General features: G+C 38.6%; 1 protein-coding gene across 3 annotated transcripts in view; it reads right to left on the bottom strand.

The window, feature by feature from the left end:
- Nucleotides 1–8395: 8395 nt before the first annotated feature.
- LOC142339216 (vesicle-fusing ATPase-like) overlaps nt 8396–22823 on the bottom strand; it is a 44619-nt gene continuing 30191 nt past the window's right edge. Inside the window, exons 16-20 of one of the 3 annotated variants that reach the window (XM_075389065.1) lie at nt 20788–21005; nt 20272–20438; nt 19813–19922; nt 13626–13872; nt 12965–13209 (exon numbers count right to left, since the gene is read on the bottom strand). In XM_075389065.1, coding sequence (XP_075245180.1) covers nt 13637–13872; nt 19813–19922; nt 20272–20438; nt 20788–21005 — 731 coding nt within the window. In that variant the 3' untranslated portion in view covers nt 12965–13209; nt 13626–13636. Of the gene's footprint in view, nt 9066–12964; nt 13210–13625; nt 13873–19812; nt 19923–20271; nt 20439–20787; nt 21006–22823 lie in introns of those variants that run through there. The other 2 variants (XM_075389066.1, XM_075389067.1) reach the window with 2 other exon arrangements.

Raw genomic sequence — 22823 nt, 5'->3', positions numbered from 1 at the left:
ATTGATTTTGCTGCTGTATGTTTGTGTGTACCTGTATGATTGCTAGTTGGTTTGGTCTCGTTGCCTTCTAGGGTGTGACTTCTCAAGTTTACTCTCGAGTTACGGCTGGATTGTTTCTTCACTTTTCCAACTGTCTTTGTCTACAAATACACTATTGTAGTTTCCTCAATTGCGCTGTAGTTTGTTTAGTACCGCTAGTGTGCTGATTGTTTGTTGTGGTTTGGGTTTTGCTAGGATGTGACTTAAGTTTAATCTGGAGTTACGGCTAGTGAATTTCTCGACCTTTTCATCCTTTTAGTGTACTACTGCATTGCCGCAAATTAATTTGTTGATATATTAAGCCCCATAATGAACTATGCTAGATTGTCTTGCTGTAGCTTCTCTCCTTCCTAGGGTGTGACTTAGGTTTGTTATGGAGTTACGGCTAGGTTGTTTGGTTGAGTTTTTTGCTGTGGTCTGCTAACATAGTTCTTTCAGACCTCATTTCCCGCCTGTTCTTTTCCGTTTCGTGATGCGCGTTTTTCGCTTGCTTTCCCGCACGTCCCGTTTCCGTTCCGTCGCGCACTGCTCGCTCGACTTCTCGTCTGTCCCGTTTCCGTTGCGTCGCGCGTTGCTCACTCAACTTCCCGTCCGTAACGTCTCCGTTTCGTCGCGCGTTGCTCGCTCGACTTCCCGTGTGTCCTTTGTTTCCCTCCGCGTTGAGCGTATAGCGTTCAGCGCTCCACTTCTGTTTTAGTTGGGCACTGTGTGCTCGACGTCATTTTCTGCTCATTGGGTGGTTTGTTTTACAGACTGTCTACAGTGTGCTGTGTTTGGTGCCTTTTGCGTTGGGTTTGTTGAGTGTGTATCTAGTTTGTTTGGTGTGTGCTTATAATAGGTAACCGTGTGCAGTGGTAGTTTTGCTGGTCTTTGGAAATAATAAAATCGTGATGTCTAATAGTCCTGATCAAAAAGTCAAAAAGTTGTACGCTGCCAGGTCAAAGCGTGGAGCTGAACTGCATGCTATACATGAAGATATCCTTCATTGTATAAATAGTCAAAGTAGGCGAGTGAATGTTGAACGCCTAGTAACAAAGTGCAACGAGCGTTTATAACTGTTGTAGACAAAAATTAGGACCTGATTGCATTTGCTGGAAAAACGGAGGATCCAAGTGCACTTGTTCTTTCCTTAGAGTCTTACTTGGAAGCAATGACAACTAGGAACGACAAGATACTCACTTCAGCACAAAACTACATCAACTCTGCTGATGATAAAGTGAGTGAGTTCCAGGAACCAAGGGCTTCCATTCGTTCTAGACTTCCCTCAATTGTGGCCTCGTCAAAAAAAAACCTAGTCAGCGTAAACATGATTACGTAATTGCTAAATTGAAGCGCGAAGAAATTGAAAAACAGAATGAGGCAACCATTCGCCTTGCTAAACAGAAAAATCAAATGGAATTAGTTGAACTGGAGGAAAACAACAGGAAACGGTTGGCAGAGGCAACTCTGCAAGAATTTGAATTGCTGGACGCCGTTTCTAAAGGTAGCCAATCTGAAACAACTGCAAGTGCTAGAAGCTCAATGAGAAGTGAAAAGGCTGTCCAAGACTGGATCAACACCTCACTTGCTTTAAGTTTTAAGAATGAGGAGAAAACTAGTGAACCAGATGTTATGATTGACCCTCCAGAATGTCCTAGCCACAACAACGGCAAAACAGTGGAAGATCAGAACACTGAAATTTCAAGGCATTCTATTCCAAAAAATGGTCGAGGCAATTACATTTTAAGCAATGAGACCTTACAGCAAAGGCGTTGTACCAGGCGCACCTACGGGAGCAAATAAATCAAACAGGCCAACAAAGCACGGCGCTTCCGAGCATAACTAACGAAGGAACCACAGATAGTCACCCGCCTTCTGTACACGCCACAGTGGTTTCTTCACCACCCAATCAAGAGCCCGTTCGACCTCAAATAAACCAAAATAATTCGTCCGATTTTTTTTCCACACGCACAACTTCAAATTTCAGAATCCAGGGGACCTGAAAAAACTAGTCTGTTCAAGGAAAATTTGGCCCAGCGTATATGCTCCCGACAACAAATTAATTTTGTTCCCCGAGCACCAAACGCCACTCTTCCTCTTTTTCCGACAACAAATCATCCAGCCTCCGCAATAAACGTTCCCTTGCACCAAAGGGCCACACTAAGTCCAAACACACAACAGCACAACTCCGAACCCGCTCATCTGAATGACCTTCCCTTTCCGAACTCAGTCTTTGCACCTAACCTCACTGCTCGAATTCCACACGCCCCCTTGATCAATCAGCCTCCCGTCCACAACACTTTTCAAAACAATACTAACCAAGTACACAAAGTCGTACGTTCCGTTGCTCCTCCTGTCCCAAATATTCCCAATATCCTTCTTGGCCAACACTTTGTGCCAAGTATGAGTCATTGGCGTCTTCCACAGCACAGACCGTCATTAGTCAACCAAGACATTACTACCGCAAAAATTGTTGCTCCAAATGTACAGGCACACATCGCACCATCAGTTACTAATTTTCCACAACAAATTTCGATTTCACCCCTTTTGATTGATATGCAATCACCATCCGGTACACAACAGGAAAACCCGATCGCAACTACAAGTAATATTGTACCTGGTCTAGCCACTCCGCTTTTTTGGCCAACAAATCCTTATGTTGGGCCCACACCGTTGAGTTGGAGTGGTCCGCAGGTGTCTGCGCCCGCCCCTTCAATAGCAGACAATGCGTCATTGATTGGGGCGTTGGCTGATGCAATAACCAGCAAGAAAAATGACCCCTTGCCAGAATGGAAACTTGCTCAGTCTAATGGCGATCCATTACAATGGCACGAGTGGAATGGTCAATTCAACAGCGTTAAATTGACATACCTCAATTGACATTAAATTGACATACCTCAAAACACTCGTCACCGCTAAAGCAAAGATTGCAATCGCCGAGTTTGCTTACTGTGGTTCAATGTACAAGGATGCACTAAGGACTTTAGAACGTAAATTTGGCCAGCCACATGCAGTCGTAAGTGCACACTTGGATAAACTAAGCAATTTTCCGCCTCTTAAAATACACAATAGAGATAACATCATTAACTGTTCTGCAGCCATATCCAGCCTCGTTGGGGTTTTCAAGTCAGTATCATATGATGTTGACTTGAAAAGCGCTTCCCTACTTAACCAAGCGGTACAGAAGTTACCACCAAACATGAAAGAGTCATGGTCTCTCTTTACGGTTAAGAAGCACTGGGTTAAGCCTACCCTCCTTGACTTTATCGGTTGGCTTAAAGAAAAGGCTGAGGCCCATGATCTTATGAAACAAAGCCCAACCAAGGCAAGGCCTGAAGATAACAGCACTTCAGTAACCAAGACCAAAACAGCCTTGAAAGTGTTTGCATCAAATTCACAGCAAAGGGAAACAAAGAAGCAAATGCCATCTTCTTCCACAAACACTCTCGCTGTATTGTATGCAAAGGTAACAACCGGCTATGACAGTGTCGAGTTTTCAAGGAAAGGAAAAAACTCCAACCTAGAGAGCTAAGTTGGTGGCGGATAATAAACTTTGCTTTTCGTGCTTACGCGATAAGCACACATTCCGCCAGTGCCCTCAGCCGAGAAAGTGCCGAGCAGAAAGGTGCAATAGTTCGCATAACACGCTATTGCATGGAGCAACTCTTGAACAAATCCTAATACCATTCAGCCTTCTGGCAACACAGGTCAAAGTAAAGCAACTACTAGTCAACAGCCGTCTAATAAGACCACAACGATGTCATCTGTTACTGATGTTAAGGGGCTCCTTCAGGTAACGGAATTGCATTTGGTCAATTCATCGGGTTTAGATACCAAGGCTTTAGTTTTGTGTAACACCGCCTGCAAAAACTTTTGGGTGGCCGGTAGTCTCGCAGAAAGACTCGGTTTGCACGGTAAAGCACTAAAGCTAACTGTCAAGGGTATTAATACCGAGGAAGTAGTTGATACTAGGGTTGTTGAAGTTACTGTGAAACCAAGAGAACACCAGGATTTCCAACCATTTACCATCATCCCTTTCGTTAAAGAGAGTCTGAAGGTCGGCTCTGGTAAAATTAATGTAGAGGCCCTACAAGAGACTTACCCACACTTAGCAGTCCTTGATCCCGTGACATATTCCTATAAAGACATTGAGATGATACTCGGACAAGATGTCTATCATGCCATCCGCGCGTTGGAATACTTCTCTGCCGATTAGAAGAGTTCACCCGTTGCCGTACGCTTACCCATAGGTTGGGTCTTAAGCGGTCCGTTACCCTCAAGTTCATGTTTAACCTCAACGTGCTTTAAAGTGAATATCGAACATGACAATGAGTTAGCAAGTCAAGTAACGTCATGGTACGACATTGAATCATTCGAGGCAAACAAGCAGGTCGACTCAAGATCTGCAGCAGTCGCAAGGGCTCACGAAATCCTTGAGAGTACCACCATACACAATGGGCTGAGATACGATGTCGGAATGCTGTGGGCAGCAGATAACACCCAGCTCCCAAATAATTACTTTTCCTCCCTTGTGCAACTAAAGTCTCTCGAAAAACGATTGGCCAAGGGTGACCTTAGAGAGAAGTATACTAGTACAATCAAGGAAGACCTAAATAAGGGGTATGTAATTGAGGTTCCAGACGCTCACAAGGTTGAGTGCCGGTCCGATAAAGAGTGGTACCTACCCCACCATCCGGTGTTAAACCCGAACAAACCGGGTAAGGTGCGTAGGGTGCTAAATGGAGCAGCAAAATTTTATGGTGCCTCACTGAATAAGTCCTTGATCACTGGCCCTGATCAGCTCCAAAACCCTATTTACGTACTTCTTCGCTTCCGACAACATCCATATGCCGTCTCTGCCGACATCGAGGGAATATTTCTACAGGTTGGTGTATTACCATCAGATCAACCATCACTTCGCTTTCTGTGGCGGGAGGACCCCACAACTAAAGTTGTAGTGTATCAATATACGCGCCATATATTCGGGGCTAAGGACTCGCCCACATGCGCCAACTATGCATTACAACGCACTGCGAGAGACAATGCCAAATTTTACCCCAAAGCTGTAAAAACCGTCCATGAAAACTTCTACATGGACGATTACCTTGACTCAGTTGAGTCTCCTGAGATAGCCATCAATAGGTCGAAGGAATTGGTACACCTTCTCCATCTCGGTGGTTTCAAGCTTACAAAGTTCGTAAGCAATGTACCAAATCTGGCTGACCGAATTGTTGGTTCCCCTCAATCTACTGAGCCTAAGGTTATTGTTTCATGTCAGGAGGATTCATCGCATGTGCTAGGGTTAAAGTGGGATCACACTAATGACACTTTAGTTGTGAGTAGGGGTACAAGCTGCGCTATCACCAAGTCACTCACGCAACGCTTGGTCCTAAGTCTTGTCTCGAAAGTCTTTGACCCCATTGGTCTTGTCGCACCGTTTACTGTCGGTGCGCGACTGCTCTTAAAAGACATCTGGCGTGTCACAGGACAACAGTGGGATGATGAGCTCCCGCAAGACAGGGTTCAAAGATTTTGGGCTTGGAGTGCGGACTTACCAAAGCTTGAAACATCAAAATTGCTCAAAGTTTTTTTACTGGACCCTTTGATAATGTAGAATTGCATATGTTTGGTGACAGTTCCCAGGATATTTTTAGTGCCGTCGCATTTCTTCTAGCCCGAGTAACAACGCCTACGGGCAAGGTAAAAACAGAGCTTGCGTTTGTTTTGGGGAAAAAGCGTGTGGCCCAATGAAAGTAATGACTGTCCCGAAACTGGAGTTAAAAGCAGCTCTACTTGCCGCTCGACTGAAAAAAGAAATTACACAAGCACGTACTGTAACTGTTAACCAAGTATTCATGTGGACAGACAGCACGACCGTTCTCCAATGGATTAACTCTAATGAAACGCAACCAATCTTTGTTGCAAACCGTGTTTGCGAAACTTTGGAGTATACCAGCGTTGACCAATGTCGCAACTAAGGATAATCCAGCTGACGCTGGCAAGCGTGGAATGTCCGCTGAGATATTGCAACTAAGCAGTTGGGTCGAAGGTCCACATTTCTTAACTAGCTCACATACCGTTCGTTCTCTGACTACATCTGTCAAAAAACAGATAAATCCCGTTCCTTCAATATTTCCGTTTGATAAGTTTAGTTCTTATCAAAAGTACTTACGCATTGCCGCATACGTTCTCCGGCTTTTGCCGAAACATGCCGGCTAACGTAACCTCGATGGTAGCATTACTGACCCTAATGAGCTTGGCGAAGCCGAGCGTCATCTACAGTACTTGGTGCAAGGAGAGTCTTTTGAAACCAAAAGAAAAAATCTTGACAATAAATTTGTTAAACGGAGTAGCCGAATTTTTCCACATTCACCGTTTATTAGTCCAAATGGGCTAATCCGTTGCTCGGGCCGCATCAAACGGTTAATGGAAATTGGGTTTAACGTTAAGTACCCAATCATCTTAGATGCACGTCATCCGTTTGTAAAGCTGTTCCTTGAACACACCCATGTAAAGCATTATCATCAAGTCGTTGAATACTTAAGATCAATTGTGCAGGAACACTATACAGTGCTGAAGCTAAGATCATCTTTGAGTTCCATCAAAGCACACTGCCTGAGATGCCGAGAATTCCAAGCTGTAACAACGCAACCAATCATTTCTTACTTACCCAAGGAGAGACTTGCTTACCGGTCTCTCCCTTCACTAACACTGGCGTTGACTACTTCAGGCCATTCTATGTTACTGTACGCCGTACTACTGAGAAAAGTTGGGGCTTCCTCTTCACCTGTCTCACTACTCGCGCTGTCCATGTCGATATAGTTACATCCATGGACACCAGCTCTTGTGTTATGGGAGTTGAGCGGTTTGTGTCACGTAGGGGTACACCTGCCATGATTTGGTCCGACAATCTACTAACTTTATTGGAGCGGAGAAAGATCTCCGAGAAAGTATTGAAAAGTGGAACGTTGTCAACATTGCAGCTGAGCTCGTTCACAAAGGTATAAAATGGAGGTTCAATCCACCCAGTGCACCACATCAAGGTGGTATTTGGGAGAGGTTGGTACGCAGCTTCAAGCGCGTGTTGTATACTATTCTTGGCACGCGTCGCTTCACGGATGAGGTACCGCATACTATCTTTTGTCTTGTGCAGAATGCTCTCAATTCGCGTCCATTAACACCCGTAAGCGCTGATCCGTGCTATTTGAACGCCATAACGCCTAATCACTTTCTTATAGGAGAATACTCTACCGGTATTCCGTCTAATGTCGGCAAAAATGAATTTGACCATCGTAAACGTTACGCCCGTGCTCAGTGGTACGCTAATGCGATCTGGTCCCGTTGGATCAGAGAGTATGTACCGACGCTCTAAGTGGCAGACGCCTGCTGAGCAACAACTTAAGACCGGGGACTTGGTTTGGATAGTTGAGGAAACCAACCATAGGGGTTACTACCCAACCGCTCGGATTGTGGAACTCCGTTACGGCTCCGATACGTACGTCCGTTCACTCGTCCGTCCGCTTGTAAAACTTGTACCAGTTTTCCCGACATCTTCCGGGCCGGAGGATGTTACGTAGTAAATAAAAGAACGAATTTTAGCCAATCAGAATTGAGTATTTATATTCGAATTTAAATGCGCATAAAACGTTCTAATATACGTAGAAAGTTCCGAAAAAGTACATTTAACCTAATTTTAAGTAAATATAACAACTATATGTATAGATTAAGCTGATTTTCGGCTTAATATTTTTAGGTTAGCTAGAAAATTGCCGATTGAATAGGAACTGATTTGACGTCAATGACATCAGACGAAAAAACCTGTTAAATGAGCATCAAAAAATTCTTGCCGTCTAAGTTATCACTTGTCTTGATATTATAATGCTTAAACGTTGTTCCTTTGTACGTATTCTTACACGTTGCTTATTAGAGCGTCTGAATGAATTGAATCCTCGAACTACAGTTTTCGATTTACTGAGTTACACAGTGGCTTAAAAGTGTAAACGTGGCTTAAAAGTGTGAAAGAGTTCAGTGGCTTAAAAGTATAAACGAGAGAGTAATTTAGATCCAGAAAAGGTTAAAAAAATGCAGCGACATAAGTCCACTCGAAGTCAAACCGTGCAAGCGAAAGTTTTGCATTAAGATCCACACGAATACAATAATCGCTCCAACTTTTTTCCAGAACAATGAATTAATATTTTTGCCCTGATGTTGAAACCAATATGACTTCAAAAAATAACTCTCAAATTTTACTGTCAGGCTTCTAAATTTGAACAATCCTTAAACTGAATTTCAGGTCTTGGCCAGCTGTGTTTTGCATTTCTTTGCTTTTTACCGCCAGAAAGGTAAGAATCGCAATTTTATTTTTCAATGAGAAAAATTTGTTTGCAATGCAATATAAATTATCATATTGAAAATCATACATAAATTAAACAGAATTTTACAATTTATGAGCTAAAGTGATAATAGAAATTGAAATAAGTCCAAAAATGCGCATATATTAAATAAAACAAAAGCAGATTGTACATCTGTTGGGCTTAAAAGTGAGCATTCAAACGTTTTGGTAATATATCATTCATATATCAACAGGGCAAATTTGTCACGGTGTTCTACAAGGTGAAATGTTACAACTAAATCAATGGCGATCATAAATAGTCAACAAAAATCAGGATGCAGCTATGCAAAGCATAAGGGTCGGAAAAACAAACAGTTCAAAAATTACAATCAGCTAATAGTAATTATATTTCAGCAATTCTTCAAATAGTTGTTGCAACTGTGGAATGCTTAACTGTGATTGGATAAATAGGTAGTGCTCTTGATTCAATCTCAGCAATTCTGATGGCCCGATTTCTCCTGTTGATTATTGGAGGAATTGTTGATGTTCGTTTCTATAGGAAATATGACACAGAACTTCTGATTGTTTTCTCATATCTTGATTTGTGAAATTGTTCTAACTGCTGCTCAGCTGATTGCCAATGGAGGGAGGTGCTTCAATATATGAGGTGCTTCTGTGCCGTTTGCGAATTGATTGCTCTTAGGTCGGTTGCAATCTGAAATGTCCCGCATAGTTGAAAAATTTGAGAACAATTTAAGCATTGAGCAAGAACTGAAAAATAATTCAAAAGAGAAAGATTAAACGCTTAATACGATAGTCTATACTTAATTCGGCTTCTAAACGGAAGACTATTAAGCTTGCTACCAATGCCCGCTAGCAATCGCTCTAATGAACTCCGATAAACTGAAGTACTACAAATTAATGACCGGGCTTTATCCCTTTATTCCCGTTTATTCCGTTACTCTCGATTTTGCTCTTTTGAGCTTAATCGTATTCAATTTATTGTGCAAATTGATTGGAATGAATTTTAAATTCTATTCAGTTTAAACAGTTCGATTACATAATCGAAAGTAAAAACAATTTTAAAACAAATCAAAAACAAACAAATTTAAAACTAACAAATCGATAAAACAACAGTAGAAGACTGAAATACAATCCAAAGACATTAATTTAAAGGAAAACTTGAGAAACTCTGACTTGAGCAGTCCACTAACTGACCATTACCAGTCACACAGACAAAAAGAAGTTTCCAACATAGTGAAAAATATGAACAAAAGCATTTAAATTGTTAGTACTTCTCCTTGTTAAAGTAATAAGAAATAGTACTTCTATCAACACCGTTATTTCTTATACATGAATAGATAACTTCATTGGTATGCTTGCTTGACAAAAAAGATATCAAAATCCAAAAACCTGATTGAGTTCTTGGTGTTAATGTCTTCAACAGCACTATTGCTATGGAGAGAAAAGAAGAAAGTTTTCAATGAATGAAGAAAAAAAATTATGGCATCTAAGAACATTCTTGCCTGACATATGGGACATAAGCAGAAAAAAACAACAACCTATCATTAATGGCGAAACCTCAAGCAAATTCACAAAAATTTTCTGATGATAATGTCTTTAAAAGTTCAACTGAAAAGAGGTTTCACAGACCACTTGAACAGAAACAGGAATACAAAAACGACAAATTTTTTAAAAAAAAATAACAAGGAAAATTAAATTATTGGTAATTGGATTAAACGTTTTGATGCTAATATCTTCCGAACAGTTTGCTCTTGGGAAAATCTAAAAATCAACTAACCCGTAGACTACCGGAAACCTGATTAGACAAATACGACAAAAAATTTAAGATTCAAATCAAATTTGCAAATTTTTCAAAAAATTGTTAATATTTTTGAAGCTAATACCTTCAAAATCACTTCTGTGTAGCCGAAAATACGCACAAAATTATCTGAAATCGTTTTATCAACTCCTAAAAGTAAAAACAAACAACGTTAAAATTTAAAAAAACCGATAACCTAGCTTTAGCTAAAAAATTACATTAATTCTGGTGTCGGCATAAACATATGAATTGAAAAGTTTAAAAAATCTATCGAGCAACTTACTGATATGAAACATAACCGACTAAAGTCGGGCAAATCGCTCTCAAACGACCGGTTGCCTTTGCCAGTAGCTTTGCTTTCGTCAGTAGCTAGCCAGCGGGGAGGGGGGCAGTGGGCGGAGCAACGGTGTGAGGGGATCTTAGGCTGCACGGGCGCTACCCGTTTATCACGTTTTTGAGGACGAGAAGTCAAATGAGTCAGACGTTAAATCGGTCAAGCATTAAAAAAGACCAACAGGACTAATATAATTGCTACAAACTTCGTTTGAGAGTAATTAAACATCAACGACGTTCATCAAAAATATTTTAACAAAAAAAGTCCAGCCTCTGGCTTTACCCGTTTAAGCCGTTTCCAAATTGTCGTCATCGAAAAAGTCACCACTAAAGTCACCCAAAAAATATCCAAACAAAGACCCAGCAACAACACAACCTAATTTTTTTATTTTAAAAAGGAGAGAATCTATAAAATAACCGCTGAGAATCTGACGGCGACTATTTGAATTTAAATTTAAGTTGGCGCATTCTCATTTGACTTCTTGTAATAAAATTCCACCAATTCAGTTCAATCGCCTTCAATTGAGATTGAAAGTAATTAAGATTACGTAACACAAAAGAAAGCAAGCGTAAAAAGGTCATGAAATCAAGCAAGCTAAGAATCACTCAATCGAGCGAAAAAAATGTTTAGAACAAAACAGTTAAGCACAAACTTTGCATTAAAAAGTACTATGTCCCGCTTTTTCAGACAGCTGTTTATCCTCCCATCATTTCACCCCACTTTTAAACATTTAGTTAGTTGGTACCATTGACATTGGTACCATAACCATGCTCTGCGGGTCATGGTCATGCCTCAGCTGGATATCAAACTATCACAACCAAACATGGGATTAGTTATTCGCTTAATTATGAGAAAATATGCTTGTAACGCCGACTGCCAATGTGTGGGTTAAAATGATAGATTAAGATATGCGGGGTTAAATGAATGGAGGTGAGAAGTAGAACCGACAAAAACGATAATAATTGCTCCCAACTTTGAGCTTAATTTAAAATCCAAATTTCATCATTCATGTAATCTTAACCAATTGCTCTAAGGCAACGGCGAATTTATTAATTGCAGCTTTATTAATCAAGGCCCATGCGACTTAACAATTGACAGTGACTTCAAATATAAGAATTTCCATTTTTATATTTGAAGTCACTTTCAATTGTTAACAAACACTATTAAACGAGTTTATTAAGAACCCTTCCGTTGATTTAAGGTCGTAATAGTCCTTTTCAAACCTATTTTGAATATTTTTTGTCTCAGTGACACATGTTTATGTTGACATTGAAAGCACCTTTCATAGCTGTGATATTTGTTTTCCCGATGAAGAACGGTTATTTTGTATGTCTCTTTTTGTAAGTTTTTGTTATTTTGTAAGTTTCTTTCAATATAACCCCCCTCTTCATCATAAGACGGTTAGGTTGCAGCGTTTTGCTACAGGACAGTTATCTGGTAAGACCCTTGTAAGAATTTTACAAGATAACCGTCTTCTCGAAAGGTCTGCCAAGAAAACAGTCTTAAGCATCTTGCAAGAAGACGCTCATAGGCACGGATAATGAAAGATAACAGTCGGAGTAATACTAGGGAATGAAATCACATCTAATTTGTCTCGCAGCAGGATACCCCGTCCAGTTAGTAATGGTAGTTGAGCGGGGGGGGGGGGTGACTGAGCGAGAGATCACGAATTTATATATCCTCAGAAGAGGTTTCGGTGAATTAAATGTTTAAGACTAGTAAAGCGTAAGGCTCTACAAGAGCTGCTCACCCACTTAATGCCCCCCCCTCCCCCCCCCCGGGCTTTATCTGTTTACCCTTCTGAGGACGAAAAGTTAAAAGCGTCAGACAACAATCGGTCAAGCAAAAAACAGCATAAAAAGACTACAGGACTAAAGACTTTGTTTTAGACCATTGAAAAACAAAAATTGCTGCGAAATAGAACGCTTTCGCGGCAACAGATAGCTTCAAAATTCAAATGCTTCATTCGATTTCAATACCGAAGTCTTAATATTTAGAGCCTCATAAATATTTAAAGCCTCTGAGTTGGATCAAAACACTCAAGTTAAAAATTTCGCAATAGAACGACAAGCTCACGATGTCAATTTTGAAATTCATCTCAATATTTATGTTTCGAACAACAATTGAAACACTATTTACGAGACAAATATGTTTCCTTTTCCTCCGGTGAACAAAATTTTGATCCTAGTGGGCATATAACTGTTACCACCCCCTCTCCCCAACTTAGTGGGCATAACGTTTACGCACCCGTGCTATTTTTACTTAGTAATGTGCTATATAATGACTCAGAAATTGAGGGCATAAAAACTTTGGGGCGCACAAAATATATCCCAATATTTTTGTTTTATATATATCATGTGTTAACAAACTTCTTTCATTAATCATGTGTCTTTGAATTGCTAGTGATTTGTATAGCCAAATAAAAGGTTGGACAATCCAATAGAGTTTAAAAATGGCATTGTTATGGTGTAAACGCGGTCTAATTTAGATGGTTCTGTGCCACCAGGGGAAAACGAAGAATTTACTGCTTTTGCAGTTTGTCGGTCCAGTATCTTCTCCAATAGAGAGATTCCTTGGTTGATCTTTTGCAGGGCGTTTAGCTTGGTCTTGATTAAATGTATTAGCCAGCAAATAGTGCAAGCTTCAGATAATCTTGGTTCTGTGCTTGGTTGCTCAATATCGGCACTCTTTTGAGGCGCAACCCTTTTATTCTTGACTGTTTCCTTTGTTCAATAAAATATGAGCGAAAAGTTAGAACAATTAGGTGACCTTATAGAGAACCTTATTTAGTTGCTTCAAAAATTTCAGTCAACTCTGAACTGAAAGCAGTTTTAATAAGTGATAAAAGCGCAAACCTATGATTGAAACACACGTGCAAGTTTTGAAATGCCAGATTTTGTTCAATACAAGGTCAAGAATATACAATGCCATTTAAAACATGCGATGCTGGTTTTCAGCAAGTTTGCGTCACTTTTTGGAATTCACTTCAAAAATATGGCTTCTATCTCGAACCACAACAAGGTTGTTGCTAAATGCCAGCGATTTTTTATCAAAGCTGAGGAACCAAAAGTATGAAAAAAAATCAAGTCAGGGTTGACAAAGGAAACAAGTTTGGTTGCCTCTTGGTATTTTATTTTCGCTTGGAACTTGTAGGTGATTTGCTCACGTCTCGACTTTTACTTGGCTCAGCACTTTTACGTGTCGGAGTTTTTGATTTGGTTCTCGTTGATTTTCTGTCCGCATTCTTCTGACCTTTGCTTTGACTACGTTTAGAATCTGTTCTCACAGTCGGTGAATATATCGAGTGATCGTTAACGTAGTTATAACCTTGATTATAATCTTCATCATCTGCCTGTACTTCAGGAACTATTTGTGTTGCAATTGGCATAAGTCCCCATTAACAGATCTAATGGCTCTTTCCTATTAAAGACTCGCCGGTTTAGTTTGGTTATAAGCAGAAACTCATAATGGCAATGGTTTTATGCAGGAACATAGACAAGACTCCTGAATTTAGCTGTGAAAAAGATTTGCTCGTCGTAAAATATAGATAAACATATCTGAACGATGCCGAATAAATTTGACAAAAAATTAAAATGTTCTATTTCACTTTGGTCGCGATGCACAGCCTTCATTAAATGGGCGTCTTTTGGCTATGATAGACAAATTATAAGATGCCAAGAAACCGAGAGAGAAGAAAACAACAAAAAAACTCAAAAACTTATCGGATTTTTGAAAATTCTGTACAAAATGCAACGTCCCAACAAATTAGAGACATTTTGTATAGATTCTATTTTAAAAAGTTCAGACGTTAGATTCCAAGCCTTTAATTAATTCAGCTTCTAAACTGAAAGCTATTAAGCCTAAAACTAATGTCAGCTATCAATTGCTCTAATCAAATTCGATAACCTAATGCACTATGACTTAATGACTGGGCTTTACCGGTTTATCTCTTTTCTATTGATTTTGCCCTTTTGACATTGACCGTATTCACTACATTGCATAATTCAATGCGCAAAAGAATTTAAAAACCATTCAGTTGAAAGAGTGAGTAAGAAAAACCACGAGTCAAACGTGAAAATCGTAACTTATGTAAAACGAAAAATTTGATCAAAAGGTAAAGCTAATTTTTTTTCTAAAAAAGAGCGCCTAAATAACAGCCGATTGGAAACTGACGGCGGTTATTAATAATCAGGTATGAAAAATGAAAATACTGCGACAGAAAAAAATATCAGCATGTGAGAAGAACCTCTTTTGAATAAAAAAAGGAGTTATTTGTTCTCCCACAGATAGTCTTTCACTCCTATACTGTTTCTCGCTCTTTCACAATTTCAGATTGCCAGAAATTTTTCGGTTTCCCAATTATACGATGCAGCATAACATATTACTTCTACTAGTTGCTCTTAAATAGCCTTCAAATATAGTGACACAAACACTGACTTTATTTCTCTGAATTAAAGAAGTCAATTTCAGAGTGAGGAAGTCATTTCTGAGAGTGAGGTAATTCACGTGTGCTCAAAAACTTACACGCTCAACTAAGAGAAAAAATGACGTCACACACGTATTTAGTTTAAATGCATGAACGAACGAATAAAAAGTAAATTTGACGTGATTGTGACGTCATGGTCGCAACAAAAATCTTGCCGACGAAATTAAAAAAAAAACACGAGAAGCCCAAAAAGTTCCCCAGCTATCGCTGTGCAGCTATTAAATATTAGACCTAAGATTAACTAAACCAAAATTTAAATCTGAGCTTCCAAATTTGTTATTTCTAGATTTCATCAAGTTTCTAATTTTGAAACCGTTTTTTGATATTAACTCTGTTCATTTTAGTTTGCTTTACTGCGCAGCTGATGTTTAAAAGCACTTTGAACAGAGAAAGAGAAGAGTAAAACTAACCTAGACAAAAAATAAGATTCACAGAAAAATGTTCAACAACCCGTGAACGAAAAAAGCGAAAAACATTATTGACAGACGAAGTGAAAAAACATACCAGGACAAATCCTGAATGAAAGACCTAAATTTTCGATGGAGTAAAAGAAAAATTAGACCTAAGAGAAGAGTTGATTGGGAAAAGCATTGAGAAAAAAAACCGATAAAAGACTCCAAAAACAGTGAGAACAGAAGTCGAATGGCCGCACGTGAACAAAAAAAAGATAGCAAAAAAGACCTAGAAAACAAATTTTTGTAAACTTTTCTCACTCTGCTTTTAAAAATTACTCAATATTGCGCACACCCACTCGCTTTTTGGCTCCACTTCAAGTTTCAGCGTGATCAAAAAAACAACTCCAGTTTATGAAAAATTGAAGAAAAGGTTTAAAACGAATGTTAAAAAGAATTGAAAATGCAAATTTTAACAAAATCTTGCTAAAATTCAAGACATCAACATCTTGCGAACCATTTCCTTGTCTCAAGAGACTATAGACTATCCAGTATCCCTGTTTCAAGCCTGAAATAGTTTCACTGGCTCAAAGATCGCTGGAACAAAAATTTTCAAAAATTTGAAAAAATTAATTTTTATCCAAATATTACTAACACTGGAGCATTAAAAACATTGATCATAATCCCATTAACTCTAGAAACTATTCAGCAGCTTATTATCAAACCTTGAAGGAGGCCCCAGGGCCTCTTCTGTCGAAAAAACAATCAAATACATGAAAAAACTGCAAATATTTTAAAAAAAATTGCTTAAATTCATGATATTAAAATTTTTAAGAACATTCTATTACATCTACAAACTATGCAATAACATAATATCAAACCCCAGAATAAATTCCGTGGTTCTTGAGGTTAGAGAAACCTAAAAATGATAAAAAATTTCAAAAACTTGCAAGTTTTAGTTAAAAAAATTGCTAAAAACTGTCATATTAAAAAGTTGAAAATTGATCCATGACCAACAAAAATTTTTCAGTAACTTAATATCAAACCCCAACGGAGGCTTTTTTGACCCAGGCTCAAAAAATCTGAATTATGACTATAAATGTTAAAAATTGGAAAAAGATGGCAAAGAATATCAAAAATATGCTCAAATTCGTGATGCCAGACATTCCGTTTAATCTAGAAATTATTCAGTAACCTAACTTCAAACCCTAGAGGAGTTTTATCAAAAAATTGCTGGAATTTCTGACATTAAAAAGTTGAAAAACGATTTCATGACCGTTAAAAATTTGTCAGTAACTTATTACTAAACCACATAGGATTTCTGGCCCCTGAGTCTGAAAGGACCTGAATAAGGAAATAAATTGTCAAAAAAATTTGAAACTGCACATTTTGTCAAAAAAATTGCGATGATGTTAAAAAGTTGAAACGATTCCATTACCACTAGAAACAATGCATTAACCTATTATCAAACCCTAGAGGAGGTTTCTTGACACCTGGGGCTGATAAAAAACAAAAAATGTGGAAAATTTTCAAAAAGCTTGAAAAAAATTGCAAAATAGTTTAAATTTGCGTTTTTAGCAAGCGACTGTTCGTCAGTAGCTAGCCATAGGAGGGGGGGGTGCACCGGGGCTGATGGGGGGCAACACTGGGGTGGGGGGGCAACAACGTGGTGGGGGGAATAGGGGGGTCAACAGTGGGGTTGTCTTCAACCTCTAAGAACCGCCCTTCACCTTCACACCATAAGTATAAGTCTCCTAAACAGTGAGTTGAAAGGCTCTAAGAGCACTTAATGCCCGCTGGGCGCTACCTGTTTATCCCGTTTTTGAGGACGAAAAGTCGAAGCGTCAGAAGAAAAATCGCATAAAAAAAGACCGACAGGACTAATATAATTGCTACAAACTTCGTTTGAGAGCAATTAAACACTATCCAGACAAGACTACTGCTAATACTATACCCATTTTAAACCTCTGAACCAAAATATTTAAAACAAAAATATTAATGAAAAATGAACTTTTGACTCTGGTTAGCAGGTCGCTCTAAACTGTTAAATTTACATGCTAAATTGACTTTTCTATCCTGTTTCACTGACACGCGTCCAAATAAAGAAACTTTCAAACAACAAAAACACAAAAAGTACCACAATATAGCTTCAATCAGCTTACAAATTTGCAGCTATAACAAGATTTAACTTAACCGACAAAAGTCGGGCGAATTTCTCTCAAAGTACCGGCAAGCGGATGGCTTTGGGAAAAGCCAGCTGAGGCGTAGGGATGCTAGCATTAGGAGAAGGGCCGCTGTGTGGGTGCGCGAGGACTGCAAGCGTTGTGGAGATGGGAGCAAGCGATAGGGAGTGGGGTCGCGAAGGCTAGATGAGAAGGGGGTTCAAATTGACATTTGGAGGAGGGTGGATTATGGGAGTGTTGATGAGGGAAGATGTTGGGGGGTGAATGAGAAGGGTCAAACTTTTAAGATTAAGAACTGCCCTCCACACCATGAAATTGTCTCCTCAAAACAGTTTTGGCGAATCTCAGTCATTGAGTATAGTAAGGCTTAGGGCTCTAAGAGAACTAAATGCCCTGTGGGCGCATCCCATTTTTGAGGACGAAAAGTCAAATGAGTCAGAAAAAAAACCGTCAAGCGTAAAATTGCATTAGAAAGACCACATGACCTAAATAATTGCTACAAACTTCGTTTGATAGCAATTAATCAGAGACACTTATCTTCTAAAGATATAAAGCACTCAAAATAAGTTTATTAATTCAAATAAAAATCATAAACTGACTAACTTCGGATGAATTGCTCTCAAACGACAAGCGGGGCAATTTAGGGGTGTAGCTTAGGAATTTTTTACCGGTGCAAAAACTTGACCCTCAAAGGCTTCTAACCAGAGACCTCCAGAACAGCAGTCAGACATCTTAACCACTAATCTACAACGGCTTTGAGCTTCAACCGGTATCAATCCCTTTTATAATAGCAACAGACATCAATTCAGAATGAGAGCAATTGAAAACATACCCGGCAGATAACCGGAAAATAGCCGCCGTTGATTCCAATAAGCATGATTGGGATTGAAAGAACAAGATATTGATAAAAAAGATTTTTGTAGAAAAACGTTTTTAAGTCTGATTTATTTTGATGGCATTTCGTAGTTGAGCATACTTCCGTTTCTTAGAGAGAGACTACAGGGGCTACTATCAATACCAATAAGCATTAGAGATGGTAACTATGACTTATAGGAACGCCGTTCAAATAGCGGGCATCTAAAATTGGGCTTTATGTTTTTATCCCGTTTGTATTTCTAACTCTGTTCATTTTGAATTGCTTTGCTGAGCAACTGATGTTCAAAATCACTTTTAGCAGAATGAGAGAAGAGAGAAACTAGCCAAGAGAAGTCAAAAAGATTTCACGCAAAATGTTGAAAAAGCGGCAAAATGAGGTAAAGCGAAACATTTTTTTGTTCGACGAAGTAAAAAAACATAGCAGGACAAGTCCTGACGTACAATTCAAAGCATTTTCATTGACTAAACAGAAAAACTAGACCTAGAATGGACTATGAATGAATTGAGAAAACCATTTTTAAAAAAAATCTGAACAAAAATATAAGAAATAAACAGAAAATCAATGTCAAAATGCAGCATGTGAACAAAAAAACCTCTAGCGAGAAATTAAAATTTAATTCGAACAAAAAGCTAGGCCTAGAATGAGCTGTGAATGGATTGGGAAAACCATTTAGAAAAAAATCCGATCCAAAAAATCAAAAACAGTAAAAATCAGAGTGATATTGCCGTATGTGAACAAAAAAACCACTACCGAGAAACCGAATTTTTGTTCAAACACCGTTATCTCACTCTATTTTAAAATTAAAGCGAAAATTCACGCCGCAAAACCACTCGCTTTTTCGCTCCATTTCCTGTTTCGGCGTGACCAAAATCACTACTCCAATTTGACTTCAAAAATCATGAAAATATGTGAACAGATCTTAAAAAAAAAGACAGCGCCCCAATACAATTCAAATTCTTTGAATTGTAAAAAATAGGAGCGCTATAATAGCCGGCTGAGAAGATGAGGGCGGCTATTAATCACTGAAAATGAAGTGAAGCTTGAAAAAGTCTCGTGAGTGGTCACATAATGTTCTAGAATAAAAGCGCAAAAACGGTCAAACAAAAACTTTGCATGAAAAGATCATCACGTTTACAATAATTGCTTCAAACTTTGTTCGAGAGCAATTAATAATCCGCTCGCAAAATGAAACGGAGAATTTTTCTGACAGAATGTTTGCCCTTGAACCATTGCTCATAATTATACGATTGTTACTATATTGAGATATAAAAGTAAACTTCTCCTTTCGAGATATTCCGGATTCCAAACTGCAATAATTGTCACCTATAGGCAAGAAGGACTTAGGCCAATTGAGACAGTGAGCAAGACCTTTTTGATTATCAGAGGCAGGCAAGTTTTTAGCATCTTCTCCTCGATTATACATATTTCCGATCTCCTGTGGGTTATCTATACGTTCGAAGGGAACTTTGGTTTCCAATCTACAGAAATGATGTAGTTCAAGTACCATGAGATCACGCTCAGCAATTATGTATCAGGTCAGCTTGCTATTCTTAATCTTTATAGTTAATAAATAAAAAGTTGGCAAAATTTATCGTCTTTGATCAGTAGATGAACAACAGTACTTTTGCAGCGTAATCAATTCAACTCTATCAATTGAATGGATCGCAATGAAATCAAGATCTATTGAACATCAAAATGCATGTTAATTCAACTAAAATAACATTCATCGAACACCGCCAACTACCGTCGTACAAAATGCTCTCAAATGGCTCGAGAATGCTTATATATATTCCCAAAAATTATTAAAACTGATAATGATAAACTAACCCAGCTTCTTCTTCCAAGTGGCATAGGAAAGTGTTCACTCTATCAGAGGTAGAGTGTCTGGCTCCCTCCGCCAGCACTATCAACTTCTTGATGCCCACAAAACATGTCAGGCCAGAGATCTTCCTCTCAATTTGAGACACCTCTTGGTCCGTGAAACAACCCATGTGCTAAACGCAAGATGATATAACATTCACTTAAACTGTGACCATTAATATAACTGATGCCGCACACCAGGTCACAACTTTTCACCTTCATTAACATTTCCTTTCTAATGCGAGAAAACTTTCGGGTCTTTCCTACCATAGAACACCTCCCCCATGTAATCAATTCAACTGTATTAACAGAGCGTATACAATCCCCTCCTTCTTTACTGAAATATAACGAAATTGGGGCTATAATTTAGTGCAGGGATTTTATGGTAGAGAAATGTGAAATTTTATTGGGTCAAGGCTCGATAATTTCCAGTTGTTCAAACACGAAATTGTAGTAAAAAAAGATGAACAGTGAGATACTTGCCTTAACGACAGTTACAACCTCCTCTCCCTTTGTAATATTGGAGAGATGGAATGAGGAGTTAAATGCACTAAGGAGTCCCATGTCATCCAGGACATCCTTTCGACTCGTAGTTCCAATCACCAACAACCTCTTGCCCTTTGGAGGCACTTTCTTCACCAGGGCAATCAATGCCTGCAGCACCATGTTGCTAAATTTGCCTGGACACATTGGCACGTAATCTGCAAGAAAATACACTTGAATTCCTTAAAGCTGAATCAAAGACTTCTCTTCACAGCACTACCAGTGGGCGAAGCCATGGAATAAAAAATCTGAACTTTTTAAGAGTAATTAAAACTAATTTATTATTCAAAGTTACCTAGAAGTTAATAGTTAGATGCCCAATTCTTGACGGAATTTAATTGCTTTCCAACTTACGTTGCAATTTTACGTTGCATATTTTTGTTATCCGTTTTAAGTGCGTACTCGGCTTTATAGTTCTTTTTAAAGATTCTTTACACCTATGTTGCATAGATACCAACACTTATAGATGCAATTACAATTTTAGGCAACATTTAAGTATTTAAGAAACAATTCCAATTTCTAGAATTTCATTTTAAACAAAATTTAAATGCAAGATTCGCATTCGCTGAAACTAACATAAACTTAGAACTCAAGCTATAGAAAACATAGTCGGCAGATTGCCGGAATAGCTGCGAAAGAATAGACTTGCGTGCCGTATAATAGAGATAGAAACAGATACAGATCTAAATTGTAAAAAAAAATCGACGCCGCTCAAAAAACTTCAGGTAAAAAACATTCAGCGATAAATTGATAAAGCTTGTTGAGATTCATTCCTCAGAAGCCTTTTATTAGGGACCTTTACTGCACATATGAGTTCCTTTGAGGTCTCAGTTAAGTTCAAACAAGAACTCTGCGGTCTCAGTTAGGTTCAAAAAATCCCCAATATGAAGATCATTTGAACTTTTCAATTTTGTCAGTGCCCTGAAAAAAAACCAGAATCCAGTGATTCGCGATGACAGGAAATTGAAATCAAGGTAAATAGTAACAGGAAAATGAATCAAGTTATTGAGAATGACGGTAGGGCAAATGGACAGAAACTACAGAACAATATTGAGCGACGTTACACTCAATCACTATTCTTGCTCTTAATTCAAACTTTCGTTTGTTTTGTTACTTTGCTGCTGCAACCCACTCAAATCCGGCAGTACTAAACCACTGATGAAAGAATATGTTCAAATCATGTTAAACTTTTTTTTATAACAAGTTGTTTTTATCTGCTAGAGATCTGCAGCAGGTATAAAAGAAAAACAAACATACCCGGCAGATTGCCGGAAAATAGCCGCCGTTGATTCCAATAAGCATGATTGGGATTGAACGAATAGAATATATTGAAAAAAAAAAGATTTTTGTACAGAAATAGTTTTTAAGCCCGATTTATTTTAATGGCATTTCGTAGTTGAACATACTTCTGTTTCTTAGAGAGAGGCTACAGGGGCTACTATCAACACCAATAAGCATTAGAGGTGGTAACTAAGACTTATAGGAACGACGTTCAAATAGCGGGCATCTAAAATTGGGCTTTATGGGTTTATCCCGTTTCTATTTCTGACTTCAATTTTTTATACCGACTCTGTTCATTTTGAATTGCTTTGCTTAGCAACTGATGTTCAAATTCACTTTTAGCAGAATGAGAGAAGAGAGAAACTAGCCTAGAGAAGTCAAAAAGATTTCACGCAAAATGTCGAAAAAGCGGCAAAATGGTAAAGCGAAAAGAAGTTTGACGAAGTAAAAAAAAAAAAACGAGCGCAATAATAGCCGGCTGAGAAGATGAGGGCGGCTATTAAACAGCTCATGACATTGAAATTGCTATTTTTCTTTTTGCTCGCGATAAGCACGGAATAAAGAAATGAGATTTCTGAGAGAAAAAATATTCCGGTAAACCCAATATCCACAGTAAATCGCTTTTTCCAGCTGCAAGCATTTTTTGTTTTGGCCTAAAAAAGAAAGTTGTCTAGAGTTGATGCAATCAGTAATTT

The sequence above is a fragment of the Convolutriloba macropyga genome, chromosome 5 (genome assembly GCF_964194025.1).
Source record: "Convolutriloba macropyga chromosome 5, txConMacr16.3, whole genome shotgun sequence".
Taxonomy (NCBI): Eukaryota; Metazoa; Xenacoelomorpha; order Acoela; family Convolutidae; genus Convolutriloba; species Convolutriloba macropyga.
This window is presented reverse-complemented; position numbering and strand designations above follow the sequence as displayed.